At 33.7% G+C, this 22,500-nt stretch overlaps 1 protein-coding gene across 1 annotated transcript in view; it reads left to right on the top strand.

Moving 5' to 3' along the window:
- Positions 1 to 22,500, top strand: part of LOC145248137 (uncharacterized) — a 113,719-nt gene that overhangs the window by 61,242 nt on the left and 29,977 nt on the right. Inside the window, exon 2 of the mRNA XM_080109952.1 lies at positions 16,759 to 16,884. Coding sequence (XP_079966078.1) covers positions 16,759 to 16,884 — 126 coding nt within the window. The remainder of the gene's footprint in view (positions 1 to 16,758; positions 16,885 to 22,500) is intronic.

The raw sequence follows: 22,500 nt of genomic DNA, 5'->3' as shown, positions 1-22,500 counted from the left end.
ATACAAACAGAATTGGCACGTCTAGTAACTTTAGTCAAAAATATTCCAATTCTTTTCAAAGAAAGTTGTCCGGCAGATTCGTTGAATTCGATGTGGTAGGAATAAAGTGTGTATACAAAAATATGTGGCTTCGCTGGTTTGAGTATGGGGCAAATCTACAGACCTATATATATATATGTGTGTGTGTGTGTGTGTGTGTGTGTGTGTGTGTGTGTGTGTGTGCGCGCGCGCAAATATTTTATAGTTTATGGGGAAAATATGTTTAAATAATTTTATTTATGCCCATTCTTTTTATTTATGAAGCTCGATATGTGTTAAATATTACTACAGAGCATATAAGAATAAATGATAAAAGTTTAAATTCCAAATTCCAAGATGCTGTTCATCGTTTATTTCTTTCAGTTAATTCCAAAAATATGCGCGTTTGCACGTACAATAATGACTACCACTTGTAATATGAGGAATTACATTGCTTAATATCTGGAAAACAATTTATTTGCAGGAAAAAAATTCAATGCGATATTTGTTTTCAGCATACCCGAAAATCTATAAGCGTCGTCATTTTAAAAGATAATGTTAAGGTGGAAACCAAGTCAGAAAGTAACTGCTATTGCGTTTGATTACAGTTACAGTGAGAAATAGGATTTACCGATTAAATGGTTTTAATTTATTCGTTTTTTCTTAACCAACCAGTTTACTATGAGATGTCACTTTTATTGCCTTTGGTAACAGTTACTTATTGTATGCTTTTTTTTTTGTTATACTCCATTTATTAAAAAAGTTAGATGTTATTATGTGTTGTTAGTTAAGTACTTTCTTTTTATTTACACGGTTCCAACGACTGGGCAAGTTGATCTGAGTAATTTTAACGTCTTTAAACTGTCAATTACAGAATATATAAAATACTTGTTTTGTTTTCGTTTGAAAACGATTCCACTTGCAATGAAAAATACAAATAAAATTCGTAAAATGCCGATGTAAAAAAAAAACAAAGTAGATTTACAGTTTTGTTTTTATTTGTATACTAGCAGACTGCCCGGCAATGCCCGGTTGTAAAATACGCAATAATATGATATTTTTTATTCATGCTGATTTTATATTTAAAAGTTTTTTTTTTAAAATGACTCGTGCGCGTGCGCTACCATCGAGAATCGAAATCAAAACGTTTAGCTTACAATGTACTTTTTCCTTTGACGTTAAATCCCGATATATGAAGACATGTTTGCTGCAAGGCTAAAAATCAAAACATGAACCAACAGCTATTACGTTACGCATGCATATTCGTAATGCAGTCGTTCGGCCTTCTCCTTTGCAAATTCCATTTTTTTAATTTTCACACCTTTGCACTGATTTTGCCCGGCTAAAACCCAAATATGAATTTTTGCATGGGTTCGATTACCATATACATTAAGTGTCATGTCTGTAGACAAAAACCTGGGAAGGGAGTTTGGTAGATAAAATTTTTAAACACACACACACACAAATATATATATATATATATATATATATATATATATATATATATATATACGCATACATAAATATATATACGCATACATAAATATATAGAGAGAAAGAGGATTGTATTTACTATAAGTTTTTATGCAAATATTACGCAAGTATAAATCATGTAGAACAGCTGCATGAATGCAATAACACGTATTAAAGATTATCATCCCATAAGAAAACCGAAAAAACTAATATGGAATTCATTAAAATGAATGTTTAAAAGAATATGAAAATTATCTAGATCTTTTGCAGATGAATGCAATTCCACGACCCATATATAACAAAGTTGTATTTGCTTTTTTAAATACATAGAAAAAAGTGTTTTCAATATGAATATCAATACACAAAAATAAAAACAAATTTTTAGGAGTATATATTTTAAACGCGAAAACAAATGTCGATTAAAAAAAGGATTACATGGCTTTGTTTTTATTTAATTACGCATGCGCAGAATTTTCAAACCGGCAGCTGTAAACCAGAGTGACGGTTTCAACGCTCCAGCAAGACGATTTTAGTTTTGTCATATAATATGTATATCACAATTAGGAAGAGAAGGTTATTTTTAATATATATGATTAAAAGTAATAAGAGAGAGAGAGAGAGAAAAGGTCAGACGACCGGTTTTGCCCTAGCTCCCTAAGCGCTGTTTTTTTTTATTAAACGGAAAAGGCGAGGGGCGCTGCATGTATATTTAATATAAAATCATCGTTGGGATATGTGTACAATGATACCATATCACATTTACACCTAAAAGACACCCTCTCTGTTTACAAGAGAGGGTCTTTTAAAACGAACGTGAATAGTTTCCAAGATCTTTAAATGATATTTGGAGTGAGTATGATAAATAGAAATGAGTCAAGGCTGAAATCCGTTGCATATGATGGCTTTTTAGTAAATGGTCCATTATAAAAGGATGTATTACTTAGAACGCCCGTTTGTCGGTAGGTTCCATTCTTGATTTTATGGGTATGTGTTGTTGGACTCTACTATCTAATCTCAACATCGTTCTACCTAAGAGTCGGCACTGCAACTACATTTTAATTGGTCTAATCTTTGTTGATTTGGGGGCCGAGGATTGAATCTCGAAGCGAATCTCTGCGTTGCACTCTGTATGCACACGTTTGCTATTTCACTCCTGTAGTTTAATCAATTTTGGGTTTTTGAAAGCTTAGGATAGTTCATTTCTCATTCAAACACAGTCTAAACTAGTCGTCCAAGTTTCTACATGTGCTGACCTGCCGTACTATTTTCCACCCTACATTCACTTGATCATCCACTTTCCTTTAGCTTCCAGCAGTGGTTTTCTAATGCTGTTTTTATTTAGCGTTTTTTGTTTTGGGACGTAATATTTGCCTTCTACAGTTTTTATTTTTTGCTCATTGCTAGTGTTTCTATTTCTATAATGATTTGCGTCATTACTATTTCCACTAATTATATTTTTGTTCTTTGTGTTATTTTTTGTTGTGTATTTTTTGTTTTTGTTAATTTTGTTATTTTCTTTCTTTTTTATAAGAGCAATAAAACTGTAGAACGCAGGCATTCTGTCCGCTAAAAACTAAAAACTAAATGCTTAATCCGAGCATCGTTTATCAGGACAAAATATTTGCCAAAGAAACTCTGAATAGCAAAAAATATTATGTAGGAATGGCCTCCCTGGATTATAAAAGCAAACATTGTTGCAAATTTTGCAAAACGACGGAAAAATCTGAATTTTGTATGTTGATGAAGCATTGCTTTCTGACAGGGAGAAATACTATTCAAGCAAGGTAAAGAATTGATAAATGTTATTCGAACTATTCTCCGTCATAAACGATGGTTCCGAGGTGGTATATTGACGTTAAACACGGTCGTACATTCGTAAAATATATACAGCCTAATTCAGATTGACACACCGGTTTCCGTTAGATGGCCGAAGTTAAGCAATGTTGATACTGGTCAGTACTAAAGTGGGTGACTATTTCGGAATTCCAGGTGTTGTATGTGTTCTCCGCTTATCCCAGCATTGTTTCCTGTTGTCTAGCACTTCTCTTTGCCACTAACTAAGGCAGTACAGATTCAGGAGGAGTGTAGTTAGAGATTGAGCAATCCTTGTCTCACATTTACACGCGCAGCTACCTTTACTGGGGGTATCCATTGTCTCTTGAGACTGAACGGAGGCATTTTCGATATATTCACAAGTGGTGCTGCACGCTCAGGTCGCTTAAATTATGCTATCCAGGAAAACATTTAGAAAAAAAAAACTCCATAAATTATTTTGGTTGTAAATTTGAGTTACATACGATATTAAGAGTTGCGGATATCAGAAAGTATTCATTTCGAACGCGCACCTGTCATACCAAAGAACCTACCATTGATTTTATATCTCGCCTTATTGCTTTTGCGATGATAATGGTCAAAATTTAAGTTTAAAATGAAAATGTCAAATATCATGGTGCAATTCTGCTTTAAACAGAAACATTCATTTCGAACGCGCCCCTATCATATCAAGGAACTTACTGATGATTTTATATATCAGGCATTTATGCTTGTGCGGTAAAAAAAAAACTTTTGAAAGCACTAGTGATGATGTTAGGCTGTGTAAGGCGTTAACTTTTGTCAAAATCGCACGTTTCTTCAAAAATCGGTCCAGCTGTTTTCGAGTCCTTGGGAGACAAACTCACACACACATACACAGTTGCAAAGTTCCTTTCATATAATAGCAGATATATATATATATATATATATATATATATATATATATATATATCATTCAACCACGGTAGTGGTTGAATATATGCTTAAGTCCGAAATTGAATGAATCGAGACACATTCAAACCCCCACCACTAATTCCGTTCGCAACCAAATTTCACACAGGTTATATAGTTGGATAGAACACCTCATTAGCTACATTTTGAAAAAAAAATTTGAAAATTGGTTCAGTAGAAAAAAAGTTACAACAAAATATGTGGGTTCACAAACAGGAGAGTAAGTACATAAGTGACTAACGCTTTTTTTATTTTGCATAACTTTTTTTGTATATAAATATTTTTTACTGCGATTTTGCCAATATGACATGTTAGCGGAACGGTTAGAGTACCGGGGGTTTGTGGAAAGATTTTAGGTTCAATCCCGTGTATCGTTTTTTTTTATAATTAAAAAAACCGAACTTTTTTTTTAATAACTAATTTTTTTTAACTCTCCTTATGATTTTATAGCAAAAAATGGTGAATTTATCGATTAAAAATATTAGTGAATTCTATGATATACATATTCTTTGAATGAACTCAAATTTTTCGTTATCACATTTGATGAAAGATGTAGTCCCATTTTGGCAATGCGTCTGACCAATGATGCTTTTGAACCAACGACCAGCACTGCGATGTCACCAGCAGCAGCCTGGGCATAAATATTCCTATATTTAAACTCCTTTAAAAGAGGATTCAGCATACAGTTCCATAGTAAAGGTGATAAAATCCCACTTTGGGGTTTCATTTAACTACTTCCCTTTTAACAGTTTCCCTCAGTAGTTCTACTTGAACTGTTCTGTGCCTCACCATATACTCAATCCATCGGATGAGTACTGGTGGCACATTGAGTTCTCGTAGCGACTTGAACATACTACTGAAGGGTATGTTGTCAAAAGCTCCAACGATATCTAAAAAGACACCGAGTGCCATCTTCTTTTTTGTTAGATTACGCTCTATACAGATCACGAATTCATGAACCGCAGTCTCGGTAGAGACCCTGGCTCGGAACTACTGTGATTGAATGATAAATATTGCATAAATGTGTGTTTGAGAGCTAATTTTTTTTTGACAATCATTAATAAATATTATAAATTTATATATTAATACAATAGCAATGCCTGGAAAAATCATGGATTATATGGAAAAATGCGCGCATGAAAAGTAATATTCTTAAGAATTTTTTAGACTTAAAATATTGCAGCTAAAAATAAAATTTGAATATTGATAAATATTTTATTTATTATTTGCATATGTTGCTGTTTATTGTTGAGTTAGAAAGAATTAAATGATCCTAATTATGATATAATAAAATTATTAATTTTTATGTAAATTATAAAATTATTAATTCCATCTACTAACTAACTAACTAATGAATTAATTTTATTCAAACAATTTTCACTACATAAATATATGCAAATAATAGGGAGGAAATATGTTCAATCCAGCGACTGACACCCTTTCTAACTCAACAATAAACAACATATGCAAATAATAAATAAAATATTTATCAATATTCAAATTTTATTTTTAGCTGCAATATTTTAAGTCTAAAAAATTCTTATTTTTTACTTTACTAGAATATCTTGTTCTTTACTTTTCCAGGTTGAATTTCTTGTCCTTTACTCATCCAGGTTTAATAAAATCTTAAGAATATTACTTTTCATGCGCGCATTTTTCCATATAATATATATATATATATATATATATATATATATATATATATATATATATATATATTCACACACACATATCCATATATATTTGTACATATACAAATATATATACACGCATATATATATACATACACAAATACATAAATACACACACATACATAAACACATATATATATATAAATTATAATGTCTCAGTATAAAAAGAATTGAACTTTTCATAACAGGACATTTCTTTAAAATTCTCTCTCTCTCTCTCTCTCTCTCTCTCTCTCTCTCTCTCTCTCTCTCTCTCTCTCTCTCTCTCTCTATTCGTTCCATATGGACTCCAAAACTGCTGGACTGAATTATATGAAATTTCACACAAATATCATTTATGTGTCTTGGAGCTTTTCTATCGATATTCCTCCAATAAGTATCAAAAATCGATAATTGGAAAAATTCGATTAACACATTTATCCAGCCTAATCATACAAGCAGAATTGTCCGACGTATAAAAGTCAGTAGTAGGTTCTTTGATAAGACAGGGGTGCATTCAAAATGAATGTTTCTGTTTAAATGCACGATCATGCTATGATACTTGACTTTTTCATTATAAACTTAAATTCAAACCATTATTACAGCACAAGTAGAAAGGTTAGGCATATAAAATCAACAGCAGGTATTTGATATGGCAGGGCCGTGTTCGAAATGAATGTTTCTGTTTAGAGCACAAATGAAGCATGATACTTGACGTTTTCATTTTGGAATTTTAATTTAAGCCGGGATTTTTAAAATAATTTTATAAAATCAATAGTAGGTTCTTTTTGGTGCAATGTAAACTAGAGCGTATTGTGAAATCACTGCGAGGAGGTATGTGAAGCTTTCTCCTGGTGCACCACGATGAGTCCCTAACTAGAGTAGGCAATCAATCTATTTGATTGAAAAATGGGCGATTTCACCGATTTCGATGACAATAAAATATAGCATTGTAAAACATTCGTTAATCATCATTCAATTCCAGGTAACGTTGGGTGTCCCTACTAGTATATGTACACAGACATGACAGAAAATAATAGACGCTAAAACAAATACTTTTCCTAAGATGAATCTATTCTTATTTATATTTACAGATAAGAATAATGCTGAAATAACTTAGAGTATATCATTAAAATTGCATCTAACAACATTGAAGCATGCTATGAATCAAAGACGTATCAGACCTATCAGAATTTCTGCGAGGACGAATCTTGGATCAACATAAAAGTGGTTTTAGTCAACGTAAAATATCAGGAAATCTTTCAATGGTTCTTTTTACTGTTAACAAAGTGATCATACAATTCATAAGAGAGGACAAAGAGTGCACAAACCCTATCCAGATCTGAAAGAACCTTGCATCGTGTGAAAAAAAATGTTGAAGAGGATCCTCGGTGCAAAACCTCTTACACTGCAACAAAGGCTGGTGTCAGTCCCAGAACAGCTGTCAGGTATCTTCACAAGCTAGGATACTATGGTAGAGTGCGAAAAGGAAACCTTTTCTTTATCTTGAAGTGCAGAAAAGATTGGGCTCGTGAGATGGTGGAGAGGCCTATAATCTTTTGGACCAATGTCATTTTCTCTGATGAGTCACGATTTTCATTATTTCTCGAGGGTGGAAGGGTATGGGTATGGATGCTCCCTCAAAAAAATTGATTAAAAAAAACTGCAGCTAACATTGAAACATGGGGTTTTCTCGGTTACGGTATTTGGAATGCTGGTCGCTCAGACCTTGTGGAGTGCGAAGGAAACATCAATTCTGTAAACCAATATTTTCAAGTGGTGAAATGAACCAAGTTAACTCCCTATTTATGGGAGACGGGATTTCTTGTAATCTTGCTAGGGCGACACAACATTGGTTGAACCAAAATGAGATTAATAAACTATCATGGTCAAGTCAGTCCTCGGATATGAACCCAATTGAAAATTGTTAAGTCATATTAGTCCGGAAACTTCGCAATAAGAAAAAGAAGCCATTTTCTAGGCCTTAACATTTAGTATTATTGCATCAGACATGGCAAGAAATTCTTCGATATGATATTCTTCAACTGATCAACGCCATGCTTAGAAGGGTCCTAGCATTAAAAACAGCAAAAGAAATGTCAACCAAGTATTAGTTATTAAATTTGGTACCATTTATTTTTTATTTTGTTCCATCAGTTTTAGGTTTATTGAAATAAACTGTTTCTATGGGTGTCTATTATTTACTGTCATGTCTGCGTAAGGAAGCTCATCGTATTTTATAAATAAATAAATAGATATAATAATAAAGTAAAATATTTAAGAAAATGCAGTTGAAATTCCTGGGGATACTAAGTTCAGCATATTACAGTCTTGGCACTTACATAAGCCGACTTAACACTAGAACATCCACAATTGCAAAATGGAATGCAATCATATTAAAACGAAAACAAAAAGAAACTTCAATATAAATTGTGAAAACGAGGATAATCAGATGCTATATATATCTTTTCTTAACTTTCGTCACATTGACACTCCCGGGCAACGCTAAGAATCCCTGTTAGTAATAAATGAATAGTGGAACGATAAAGGGAGACAATAAAAGCCATTGAAAATACGCTTTCTCTTTTGCACTTGATTGACCTCGATTCAATAACGATCTCGTGTGTCCTTTGAAAACTCGGCAGAAAGAATGTGCGATATTCAAAGGGTCGTTAAATGACAGACGAGCCAATCACCAAACACCCACGTATCCAAAAAGTTTTACGTTTGTCTTTTATTTTTATTTCTATGATGTGGGGGGGGTACTCTTTGACGAACGAATTCTAAACATTTTCTGTTCGTTCCTATTTACTTGCCTCTCTACGATCTTCTACCCCCAAAATCAACAGAGATTAGACCATTCCTGTAATGATTTGGTACCTGTTCATTTTGCGACGGGTTGTTGAGTTCTGTGCAGTTCTAGGAGGTCCACCCTCACAGGTCTTGTCTTCTCTCTTGGAGAAGGGTGTTAGTTTATTGCTAGTTGCCTGAGAAACCCGTACCGGGCAGCCCAGGTACTTTTTACAGGTCAGAGTGCCCCTCCCCCACTTTCCAACCCTGGTGTTTACGTTCTTGTAGTAAAAAGAACCAAAAAAAACTTTCCACAAGGACAAAGTTAGGCATAAAGTTTTTTGTTTGTTTTTTTGTTTTTTTTTTAATTTACAGGGTACTCTGGATTGGAACAAAAATTAAATTTGCCTCAATCTAGAAGGACTTCTCCACTGAACGAGAACAAAATGACTAAGCGCAGCACCGGAACAGATACTACACTTTGTTTATAGCCAAAAGATCAAGAACTTGCAATTGGAGAGAGCGGACCAAGATATATATATATATATATATATATATATATATATATATATATATATATATATATATATATATATATATATATAGTCTGTTTATTATACAAACATTATTGGTTACAAATGCGCATACATGTTTCAGTAGAGTCTCAATTCAAAGAGATCATCTCATCATACCAATTAAGGGGATGGTCTTGAAACGAGAATCACGGTTACATTCGTTTTTTTATATAAAATATATATATATTCGGGTGCGGTTTACTCTCTGAAGCAAGGGGTGTATAGTTTGTGAATGTGGACAGTAGAGGTTTTGGAGAGGCATGGTGGGTGAGTGGGAGGGAAGGGAAAAGGAGGAAATACGATCCCTTGTGGTCAAGTTGTCACAGCGGGGAAGTATTGGTTTCATTTTAACTTGGCGGTTGTTTATTGGTCTAAGTTGTTGTCTTTGATTTGAAGTAGTTTTATGCCCTCATCGTTGTTGCTTCCCTATCTTCAGTCTTTATGGCTATTTTTTCTTTTCTGGTGACGACTTCCTTATCCATCTATTTGATAGATAAGCTCTAATTATTTATCTATTTACTTCAAAATAAAATATACGTCCACTTCGTCAAATTAACCGTCAGTGAACAAATATACAGGTTTATTTATATGATTTAAATAAAGGTGGTATACTGGGAGTTGTATTTTCCACTTTAACGTGGTGTACGAAGTAAGACCATTTTGGGAAGTTTCTGGTGCCTAGCATGTTCCAATAATAACAAAAAGTTAAGGTACTGCCGAATTCCGTGTACTTTCTGTAACAATTGTCCTGAATATGCACTGACTGCATTTATTACGTACTAGCAGGAAACCCCTGTTTGTCCGGCTTGGGGAGACGAGGATAAATCACTCGTGACAGATAAAGGAGAAACTTTTAGGTGTACATATTTATTTTCATATGATCGGGGTGGATTTGTCCCGCTTTTCTACACCTAAAAATAAAGCAATCATAGCTCGTTGCACTATCTTTAATGTCTATTGTCTATGTTCATTTTTACTATTGTTTTGAATCTTTTCATAATTTCTTTTTACCACGAGCTCCGATTGTTAATAAACAGAGAGGGGGAAATGATGGAAGGCGAAGTTATAGATACCGGGAGCTAAACAACATACAGTGAGAGCTGTTAAGAGAAACAGAGAGAGAGAGAGAGAGAGAGAGAGAGAGAGAGAGAATGAGATATGGCCAGCAGACAGGGACTAGCTCTGGATTTTATCCTTTTTATATTTTTATACTACATTATATTACTAACCACTCCGCAAGAACCCTTAGCGCAGTGGTTAGAGTACTTGGAAAAATCAATTATAAACAGTGATATTCTCCTGAAGGTTGAAGGTTCAAAATGGGCGACCGAAAAATACAATTACGAATTACTAAGGACTTCTATCCAGTCATGGCTGACGGAACAAGAGCATGCTACCCCCGTGAAGTAAATAAAGAGTTCCGCTCGAAATTCCGTCCAAATTCCCGAGTTCGACAGAAACATTCCCGAGTTCGACAAGATACACTTGAAAAAGGTAGAAGGTTATATCGACCGAAACGTTATGAAAATCACACTCAAGATGAGAAGCGTGGTCCGATGAATCCAAATAATACGAATAACTAATCTTCATCTCAAAAATTCAGTCAAGTTAAATGTTTATGAGGACATATTATTGGTATTACATTCCACTTAAAAATTTAAATATTTCAGATTTGCATTAAATTTTATCCATCGTCCTGAGACTTCAATTAGCCAAACTTCTCCGAATTTCAAATTGTAATCTTCGTAAGGAAACAGAAAAGCACTGCATAACTGTTCGGTGTCATTACGTTCTTAACCATTATTACTAACTCGTCGGAAGGAATCTTGATAAAATCTAGGAAAATATATGTAATTTGACTGGCACCACCTGTTCTTCTTCTTTGCACACTCTCCTTCGCAAACGTGAAGTTCATAGTCTCAGTCTTTTCTATAAATACGTTTATGATATGCGTTCTTCGGAATTGTCTTATCTATTTTCTGCTTCCTTTGTTCCAGCTCGTTTGACTTGTTGCTGTCGTGGTCTTCATCAATTCGCTGCTTTGTATGCCTTGTTGTAATGCAGCTTTCTATTCTAATAGCTCCTTTCCAAGAAATACAGACTTTTGGAACTTTCTTTCTGTGACTGTTTAACTCCTACGTACAACCTGGGTCTTTTAAAAAGTAAGACTAAAAGGCATCTTCTGTATTGGCAATAATCATCTTCCGTTCTTGTTAGCTGATGAAAAAATTGTTTTTTAATAACACAGATGAAATGATGAAGAAAAAGCGTAACAAATAAAAAGATTACATCATATTATAAGCGATCTACCTCTTATAAAAGCGGAAACCGTTTTCGTTTGTTGTAAACGCATCTGCCACAATTAAACGAGCAATATCCTTTACTTACTTGCCTCCCACGATGACAAAGTCAGACATAAGGTCAGGCTTTTATGCAGATCTTGTGTGACCAGGTTAGACTGTCTGGAGATGACGGCTTCCTAACCTAAAAGCTCCAAAAAGTGATGTTATTGTTCTTTTTTCCTACCGCAAAATTTATACATTGTCTGCAAAAGCAAAATCAGAAACAACATTTTCCGTCGATAAAACAATCAAATCAAGTACATTGAATAAATATTTGAAAATATAAAGAACTAGAAGCATAAAACTTTTTTTTACAAGATTACTGGATTCGGTATTAAATAAACCGAAAATAGGTTGATATGTCGCAAAACAAAACAACCAAAACCAATTTATGTAGAGACATCCAGCTCCACAATAATGGGTATTTTCGATAGAACAAAAAATAAAACTTGCCCTAATTAATAAAATGTTCCTCCCCTGACCGAGGACAGAACAAACATAGGGTGTCCAAAAAGTCACTGACGGATTTTGAACTTGGATTCTTTTTTTTTTTGATGATATATTTTTGGTTGGTTGGTTGTTTTTGTTTTACGGCATATCAACCCTTTTCGGGTTATTTAATGCCGAATCCAAAGATTTTGAAGAAAATTTTTTTTAATAGAATATATTTGTTGTTTTCACGTCGGTTTCTATTTAACCCATAGTTGGGACCCTAACAGGTACTACCACTCCGGGTCAGAGTGGACCTGGGAGCAATGGTAATTAAAGGGTGGCTCCACACTCCCCAAAGCCCACAAGCTGGGGCCTCACCACTGGATATAGTTTAAGGTCATATCCAGGACCCCCAATGAGGGACTTTTACCCTCTGCAGGGGGACAGTCGGCGTATTCTAATGCCCCACCGACAGGGCTGATATCTTTTTGTAATTTTAACACGATCTGACTAAGACATTTTGATTTTTTTTTTTAAATACAAAATTCAAACAATCTTTATTCATGAAAAATAATGTCTTGTTGCGCATTTTCAGCTTCGCATATTTGTGCTCTTTTTCGAAAACCTTATTTATGATAGGTTGCAGAATCTTTAGATTGCGATTTAACTCCCTTATTTCGTTCCTGATGTTTTCCTTCAATTCTTGCAGGGTTTGGGGTTTATTAAAACTCTTTCTTTAAGATATCCCCACAAGAAAAAGTCGAGGCTAGTCAAGTCTGGGGAACGTGGTGGCCATTTGACATTGCCATAGTGGGAGATAATGTTGTCGCTTAAAATATTGCCTGATTTTTGGTAAAATAATTTCACAACTTACGTACGTTGTTCAATGCTATACTCATCCATAATTACTTTCCAAAATATTATCTGCAAAATATCTGAAATTAATGGTAAAATGACTTTCAATCCTTCAGTGACTTTTTGGGCACCCTGTACTATATTTTGACCCTACCCTGAGGACTAGGGATTGCAAAAAAGCAATATTTTGGTTTTGATGTGCTGTAAAGGGCTTTCTTGTTTTGTTTGTTTGTTTGTTTGTTTTACTCTCTTTTCCCCTTTCTTTGTTTTTTTTTTTGTTGTTTCTCTTCAATGTCATTTTCTTTAGTTTTTTCCTTTCTTTTTGTTACTAGGAAAGCCTAAAAATCACTCGATAATAAGTGTTGAGTGTCATGTGATCAGTGAAACAACCCCTTGGTGATCTGTAATAGTAAAACTTGTGTAGGATTCAATTATTTAAGAACACGGCTCGATAATAACTTGTTTACATTAGACTTGAAAACGACCATGTTATAGTCAACTGATAAGAACCCTGACGGTATTGTGTTCCACAGACGGTAGTTCTAGCAAATAAACTTTGCTGGAATGTTCGTTTTGTTTTAGACACAAGTAGAGAATAAGGGACATTGTTGTTGCGAATGTTTTACATGCGTGGAGAACAGATAGAAACTCAGTCGAGCACCTGCCATGAAAATAATGATAGAACAGAGATAGACTAGCAACCTCTTTGCTGTAGGAAGGAGAAAGTAGGATGGTGTTGTGTCTGCACAAATAATTAACAAGAACATGAAAGTAAAGGTATACAATAATATATTAGGAAGAAAAGTTATATACATATTTACATGTCTTCAGATATAATTCAGTTTGAGATATTCCGGCAGGTGGCGTGTTGCATGTCTTACTGGAGGCAGCATAAGCGTCTTGCCTATTTGACGGTCGTTGCTGGACTCTCCCGGTATTGGTGATTGATACCTTTATATATCTCACTCACCCGCCTATGTTAATTAGTAAGCGTCTACACAACAGATGGATAAAAGGCCTTTCGGTGGTGCCTATTAACGCCTAGGTATGTTTTGTTGCATTTATGCTGTGTTTCAAAGAATAACAACACACTTATATATTAACAACATCTTTATTGTCGGTGATGGTGATTAGTGATTGATTGTTAGGAGAGAGAGGCACGTACGAGAATTCGACGGTAGATACTTCTCGGACCCAGCTCGTCAACCAACTCCACTATCCATTTCGGGTTGTTATTTTATAACCGTTTATGACCACCTCAAACGCCCTCTTTGGACAACATTGTCATTGTAACTACACCCCAAGAGGGTTTTATTCGGTCATGATCGTTTCACTAAACTAACCTGACTTTGATTCGACTTGATTACATCTGTGTATATCTTTTGTCGAAAAATGACCTTTCAAACATTCCATATTTCACTTATCCTTTTTTTTTTTTTTTGACAATCGATCCTGCTTGTTTATTTCTTCCCATGCAAATGTCTGGCATCAGCTGCATTATTTTCGTTCAAATGACCATTTTGTACATCCGATAATTATTTGAATATTGTTTTGTGCATATCGTCACCAGATGCACCTCTTCTCAAAATGATTTTTCAGTACACATGGTCGGGATATTTAACAATTTCAAGCGATTAATGAACAATTAATGAGTGTTCCTTTATCAGCTATGTAACCATTATCTCAACTGTTATCAACTTTACACATGTTTTCGAAAAGATCAAATATTTTTAACAACCCTTGACAAAGTTTATTTAGTTTGGATAATAACCAAATAATGAATTCAATGTTATAATACAGGGTACAGCAGAAACGTCGCCCACATTTTGACACACGATCTTCCCAGTCACGCTCGTGCAGTTTCTGAGCAATTATTAATTTGTATGGATGGAACTGCATATCAGTGTGTAGAATTATGTTCTGTTCGATCAGACAATCCCACGTCTAAAGCATGTTTGCGAACTGAACGTGTATAAGACTGAATAACAGAAAGTCTCACAGCTTGAATACTGTCTTGTGTTCGAGCTCTTCGGTGCCTTCTAGGGGGTTTTCTTTAAAGTGCCGAACCTGTAGTTCTAAAATTTGCAACCCATAGCTGTATAGATTTTATATATGAAACAGCATCATGGCGCCCTAACTTGTAATGAACTTGGAAATCTCTCCGTGTTGCAATTACCGATTCATCATTCTTCAAAAACATTTCTACAGTAAAAGCACGATGTGAACCAGTCCGAACCATATCACTTGATGAGGTACTTGAAGAAAATGGCAAGTTATTAACTAAATGAAAACATCAATGACACTTACATAAGTTCGTTAGCAACATAGGGTTGAAAGTTTAAAATGTGGGAGATATTTCTGTTGCACCCTGTATTAGCAGAATCAACTTCAAATCAAAAGATCTCAACTACAAATTGAAACAAGTGAAGCATGCATGGTCCCGCATGAGGGTACAGTAAACAAGGCATTAAAAAATGACTAAGTTCAGCATCCCCCCCCCATTTAGCCCCAAAAGTCCCCAGGGGACGTCAAATCCTGGTGAAAATGAACAAACGGTGCAGTTTTAGGCCTTAACTAAATTTGAGTTCTGCATCATGCAAAAAAAAAGAAATGACTAAGTCCATCATTTGCCCCCCCCCCATTTAGCCCCAAAAGACCCCAAGGCCTTAACATATTTAAATTTGAGTTCAGCACTATGAAAAACTGCTAAATTTACATTGGACTTGACAACGACTATGTTGTATTCAGTTGGAAATCAACTCCATGATAATGTGGTCCACAGACGGGTAGTTCTAGAAAGACACTTTGTTCATGGAATTTTCATTTTGTTTTGGATATAGATAGCAAACGAGATTATTGACAGTGGTTGTAGCTAGACGATCGTTTGATGAAAATGTTTTACGGGGGAGAGGGCAAAAAATTCGTATTTTTTCAATAGTGTTAATACATTAATATATCTGACGACATTTATCTAATATATAAAAAAAAGAAGCCGACCAGATTCTGAAAATTAGATACATATAGTAAGCTACCTGGCAAATCGATATTTGATTTTGACTAACCCGTTATTTACGTAAATTATCAGTCTGTATTCTTTGCAAATCGATGTTTGAATCTTACTAGCCAGTCATTTGCGTAAATAATCAGTCTGTGTTCTTTACAAATCGATATTTGAATCTTAGTAACCAGTCATTTACGTAAATTATCAGTCAGTGTTCTTTGCATACAAACATGTTAGATATATTTCATCGATTATATACTATTTTTTATGAACTAAGAAATAATGAAATTGTTGCGTTTTTTATGAATACAAAATTTTAAATTGCTTCGATTTATGATTGTCAGAATAGACTATTAGTAACCTTCCATTAACATTTTTCTTCTAGTTTGGTTATGAGTAGGTCTATGACAACAGCATATTCTTTTCGTTGTTTCGACTCTCGAGTATATATCCGACATAGCTAGACACAGTTAATCAACCGAAAACCACATGATTCTATATAAAAGCATATAAGATACCAACGGATACACACTCGAGAGTCAAAACAATGAAAAGAATATGCTGGTGTCATAGTCCTAGTTATGAGGATGGACACATCAGTAAGCGTCCATGTGTTATGACTGCTAGACAGAAACAGCTACGTAAGTCTATGTCAAAAAGCCCTTTCCCCTTTACATGTTATATAGCCCAAGCAATCGGAAGCTCTGGCATCTCGTTATTTACGCAAATCAAGTTGAAGGAGTAAGTAACCGTATGGTAGAAAAAAAAGCTGAATCGTTTCTATGAGATTTAGTATCACTTTGTAATACAATGTAATATTTTCCATTTTGTATTCACAGTCGACGGGTGTGCATGGAGGAGCGCCGAGTCCAAGTTCCTCGGGAACGGACGGAAACCTATTATAAACCTGTGTATAAACGACAGGTGGAAGTATGCGAAGGATTTAAGCTTTGTTCATCATTCAGGTAAGACTACTCCTTTGCATGTTATTTTAACACGCACACACACACACACACACACATATATATATATATATATATATATATATATATATATAAAGCTGAATGTGTGTGTGTGTCTGGTCACGAATAGGCTCCTATATGGTTAACTATTTAAAAAAACTAATTTCGTATAATGATAGAAGATGTATCGAGACACAGGAATGGGTATGTTTGATCCTGCAGAGAGGTGGTTCATTAAAATTGTGGGGTCTGTGTTCGCGCCTGGTCCACAAAGTATGGAAATAAAAAATTTAAAAATTAAAAAAAAAAAAAACGTTTACAAGTGTTTTTGATATAGATGTACATAAGAATACTTTGATAAGTATGTTTTAACTTTAATAGGGATGGTATAATAAAATTGTGGCGTCTGCGTTCGCGCCTGGTCTCCATAGAATGGAAATAGGCACAAACTTTAATAAAGACTTTTCATATCTATCTGCGTAAGTATACTTTGATAATTATGTTTCAGTTTGAAGAAATATGGTATAATAAAATTATGGGGTGTTCGTTCGCGCCTAACCTCCATATAATGGAAATATGTCACAATGTTCAATAAGGTTTTTTAATATAGATCCACAGAATGTTGTGATAAGTGTTTCAGTGTGATCAGGTATGGTATAATAAATTATGGGGTTTATCTATTTTATTTTTACTCTCATCATATTTTGCTTTGGTTTTGATACCCCCAAATTCGAAGCTATCTCTTTACAACCCTTCCTTTTCATAACCTATCATATTTAATAAATCAGAGTCGATTTTCTGTAGGCTGTTTTTGAACCCAGTCAACGACGGGTACTTTTGCTAGTATATATATATATATCATTCAAACACGGTAGTTTGAATGATATGGTTAACTGGTAGTTTTAGTCATTTAGAACTGCTTTAAAGCTTCACCGCTCACTCATTTTGCGACCAAATTTCAAACATTTATTACAGTTTGTAGATTATTTCCTCGGCTATATTGTGAAAACAAAATTTCAATTTTCGTTCAGTAAAACAAAAGTTATGATGAATTTACTTGTGTTCAAAATCGTCAAAACAAAGTAAGGAGGTGAGCGATGTTCTTGTGAATGGTTTCCATAGCAACCACGTCCTTTCAGTCACCGCTCTCGAGAAAAGATTAGTAACAAGTGAAACAGAGAAAATGAAAGAATGAAAGGGAGATAATTGGAGGGATTTTATTGAAAGCAGACGAGTGTCGTACATTGTTTTTACATATGTGTATGGTATGTTTATGGGGCAAAAATATGAAACTGAAATTAAACAAAGAGCAAGTGAATTTACTGGAAGTCTGGAAAAAATATGGATTACTATAGAAAAATGCGAGCATGAAAAGTAATATGGTTAAGCTTAAACATGAAAAAGTAAAGGACAAGTTGTTAAAATTGGAAAAGAAAAGGACAAGATATTCTAGTAAAAATTATAATAAATTTATAACTTAAAATATTGCAGCATTAAGATATATATATATATATATATATATATATATATATATATATATATATATATATATATATATATATATATATATATATATATATATATACCTTCTGGGAAGGTTGGGCGTGGGGCCAGCACCCTCACCCTGTAAAAAGAACTCCTCGCTACAAAAGCATCTACAAAAAGTTGTAGATGGCCTGTGTCCTCCCCCCCAGGGGCTCAAGGGCTATGGATGGGATGGAAGATATATGTACATATGTATGATTGTAAAGCTGGATTTAATCCGACGATATGAAAATAGAATGGCGGTGGAAGGACCTGAATACTCAACGTTTCGCCCGATTTATGCGGACTTTTTCAAGCGGAGTGGTCAATGACCATCCCTCTTGAAAAAGCTCGCATAAACGTTGAGTATTCAGGTCCTTCCACCTCCCTTCTATATATATATATATATATATATATATATATATATATATATTATCTGTTTTTGCGATGGTAAAACTTCTCGAATGCAATTATGATGTTAGGCTGTATCAGGTGTTTACTTTGGTGAAAATCGGACTTTCTTTCCTTAATCGGATTTTTTTCTATGATCGATTTTTGGAAGTATTCCGATACAAAATCTAAGAACACTCCCAGACGGATCAAGTACATTTGTATGAAATTTTTTTTAAAAAGTCGGCCCAGCTTTTTCGGAGTCCATATGGGATGAGCTCACGCACTCAGAGTGCTTTTTATGTATACTTTTTATGTCCGTGTGACTTGAATCGTTTACAACACTTTAGAGGAGAGGGGCAATACAAGCAGACTTTGAAATGTGTACTTCGTGGCCTAAGTATTTCAACAACAGATTCTCTGCGATTCATCACGTGATTCTTGCACCCAGTGAACTTTTCAATTCTTTAAGTTTCTGACTCACTTAAGATCAGTGTTCTACATAGTGCCCGTGGGCAGTGGCCTTTTATCAGACTTGTGCAGATACGAAACGAAAAGTTAGGCGATATGAGATCGATCTTTAAGACATCCTTTTCGCTCTTGTTTCTCTTCGTTACTTATTCTGATGGCTGCTTCTAACCCCTATTTCATTTAAGGGTTTAGCTTTTGAAATCTATGTTTGTATTCTATGCCTATACCCATATTGTCATTGCGTTAAGAAAAGTTCAAGTTATTCACAATGATAAATGCATGATTTTAGGGGGGGGTAATGCAGAGGAATAGGGGACTCTAAGTCCGCAGAAAACTGTCAACTAAAAAATTTGCATTGTACTTTGTTTGCATAAAATCTAATATATAAACGGCTATATGTCTGCCTGTCGGTCGGTCGGTCGGTCGGTCTGTCTGTCCGTCTGTCTGTCTGCCTCCATATTTTCAAACTATATCTCCTCCAAAACTAAAAGTCGCAAAGCATCGCTAGGGGCCTCAAATGATTGAATTTTTTTTTTTACAGGCCGTTCATTAAAATTTTTTTTTTTACAGGCCGTTCATTAAAATTATTTTAATGGGTCAAAACTTAAAAAATCGTTAAACATTTTGTACATTCATCTTAGTTTATTTTAAATTTTTAATTGGTTTATATACGTGTCACGTTGGTACATTGATAACGTCACTAACTTTAAATGCTGGGTCAGTATGTTATATTAGCTATGGAATTAATGTATGAGCGTGACACTTGTGACGTAAAGAAAATAGTTCTTTATCTGTGCCTAAATCAAAACGTAGATTCCATGAACAACGCTTCTTTCTTAGAAGTGCACGCCTGTGGACCTCTCTTCCGTTTGCCTGTTTCCCACCTGACTACAACTTGGATGTCTTCAAGTCCAACATAAACAAATTCCTGATGAACCGCCCCTTTAAGTAAGACACTTTATCAAATATCCCATATGAACCATTACTACGATACTATCCCATTGATTACTGTACACGCAATAACACTTATCCCCGAGTGGCTTCCGGGCCTTGATAAGTGATGACCTCCATGTAAAAAAAAATTTTTTTGTGACATAATAGAAAATTTTCTATGAAAGTATATTAAAATGAAAAAAGAATATAGATAGATTTCTATGAGTCGTTCTGTTTATAATTGTTTATTTTTGAAAGAAAAAAAGCTTACAACCATTGAATTATAAGTGGTTTGCGATACTTAAATGTGTACTGAACAGATACCATAATACTTAAAGTTAAATTTAAATTTTGATATATCTTTTAATTTAAACGCAAAAAAAACAATTGGGACGCTGAAAACGTACACAGTAAAACAATACATTTTATTGTCGCGTTGATTATTTATTAGTAACGAAAATTTTAAACAACACATTTTCTGGGGTTATTTATTTATGTTGGTAGTGTAGAAGAAAATGTATGAATGTTTTTTAAAGAACGGTGTATTAAAAAATATATATTTAAATATTAAAAAAATGGAGAATAAATTTTTTTTTTAAATGAAGGCGATAGGTAAATCGCCGTTGTAAAATGCTCGTATGGTCGTCAACGGGTTTTATTGTCGCGTTTATTATTTGTTTATGTACGCATGCGCAACCGGAAGTGGTAACTCCTATTCCTGCCCATTTGTAAATTTGTTCACAATTTTATTAATATGAACAAAAGATATACTGTTTCACAAATAAATTTCATACTTCAAAATGAACGTGTGTATATATATATATATATATATATGTGTGTGTGTGTGTGTGTGTGTGTGTGTGTGTGTGCACTATAACCCCGGGATACGACATTAAAACTTAGTAACAAAATACAGTAGAGTATATAATATTCATGTATATAATCAAGAACATAAATAACATCGTAAGGGGGGCAAATGCCGTAACCAGGGGTCAGGAAAACATCGTATTCTACATTTTAACCTAAAAAAGCCGTATCCTAGGACCACCGTGTATATATATATATATATATATATGTGTGTGTGTGTGTGTGTGTGTGTGTGTGTGTGTGTGTGTATATATATATATATACATATATATATATATATGTATATATATATACATATATATAAAATGAAAATTACAATTGAATTTACCAAAATGATCCAAGATGGTAAAATTAAAGTAAATTATAAATATTAAAGAATTAATATTTATAAAATTATCTCAGCCAGATATAAAAGCTCGATAATACCAAATAGGAAATAGAGCTTATAATATGAGCAAACAGTTAATGAAATATGTTAAAAAAAACACTTTGAAATGAGTTAAAAACATATTTAATCTGAAAAGGAAACACTAGATAAATGGATAGTCCTTAATCCGCGGAGTTTCGAAGAAATACTCTCCTTCTCATCAGAGGGTAGGAATTAGCAAAATGTAGGATCGGATTTTGCATGCAGAAGTATTTTATGAAACAACAAATAAGTCAAAGATCTTACTTGAAAACAAAATAAGTTAAGCAGAGGGAATATGGTAAAGAAAAAGGTGATTACACATTAATGGATAGTCTGGTGGAATATAAAATATCCAGTGACGGTAAAATCCAAATGTAAAACTTCAAGAAAGTTAAAAGAATTTCCATTTGTACAAGTAAAATCCAAAGAAATCCCGTAATTGGAAGAAGATGGTCCATAATAATCCAAAGGCAGAAATCCATGGAATAATTCACGAACAAAGTATGTACAAGGAAAAAATAATATTAATAAAAGAAAAATAAGATGTGCTTTTCACTCTACTTCCGAGACATAACTATAAATAAAAAACAAATCTGGGAAGAGAAAGGAGAAAAAAAAAACAAAGAATGATAAAGTTAAATATAAAATAAAGGGAAACAAAAGTCAAACTGACCCAGACAGGAAATGTTAAAGGCGCGAAAATATATATAGGGCAAAATAATATAGGTCAACTGAAATGTACAGGTCACTTAAAAAATAGGTGTCAGCAAGAATTGTTAAAGGACATTAAAAGGAAAATAAAAATAAATAAATAAATATATAATAAATAAATAGAAAATAAATAAATAAATAAAAAATGAAATATAATAAAAAATAAAATATAAAATATAATATATAATGTAAAATAAAGTAAAATAAGAATAAAATTAAAAAATAAAAATAAAACTTATTTAAGGGGAGAAGATGGCCGGTATCTGCAATTTCAGGAAAAAATTTTTTTTTTAATTTAAAAAAATAAATAAAAT

This window comes from Euprymna scolopes, chromosome 26 (assembly GCF_053919585.1).
Source record: "Euprymna scolopes isolate OS-2025 chromosome 26, ASM5391958v1, whole genome shotgun sequence".
NCBI classification, from domain to species: domain Eukaryota; kingdom Metazoa; phylum Mollusca; class Cephalopoda; order Sepiida; family Sepiolidae; genus Euprymna; species Euprymna scolopes.
This window is presented reverse-complemented; position numbering and strand designations above follow the sequence as displayed.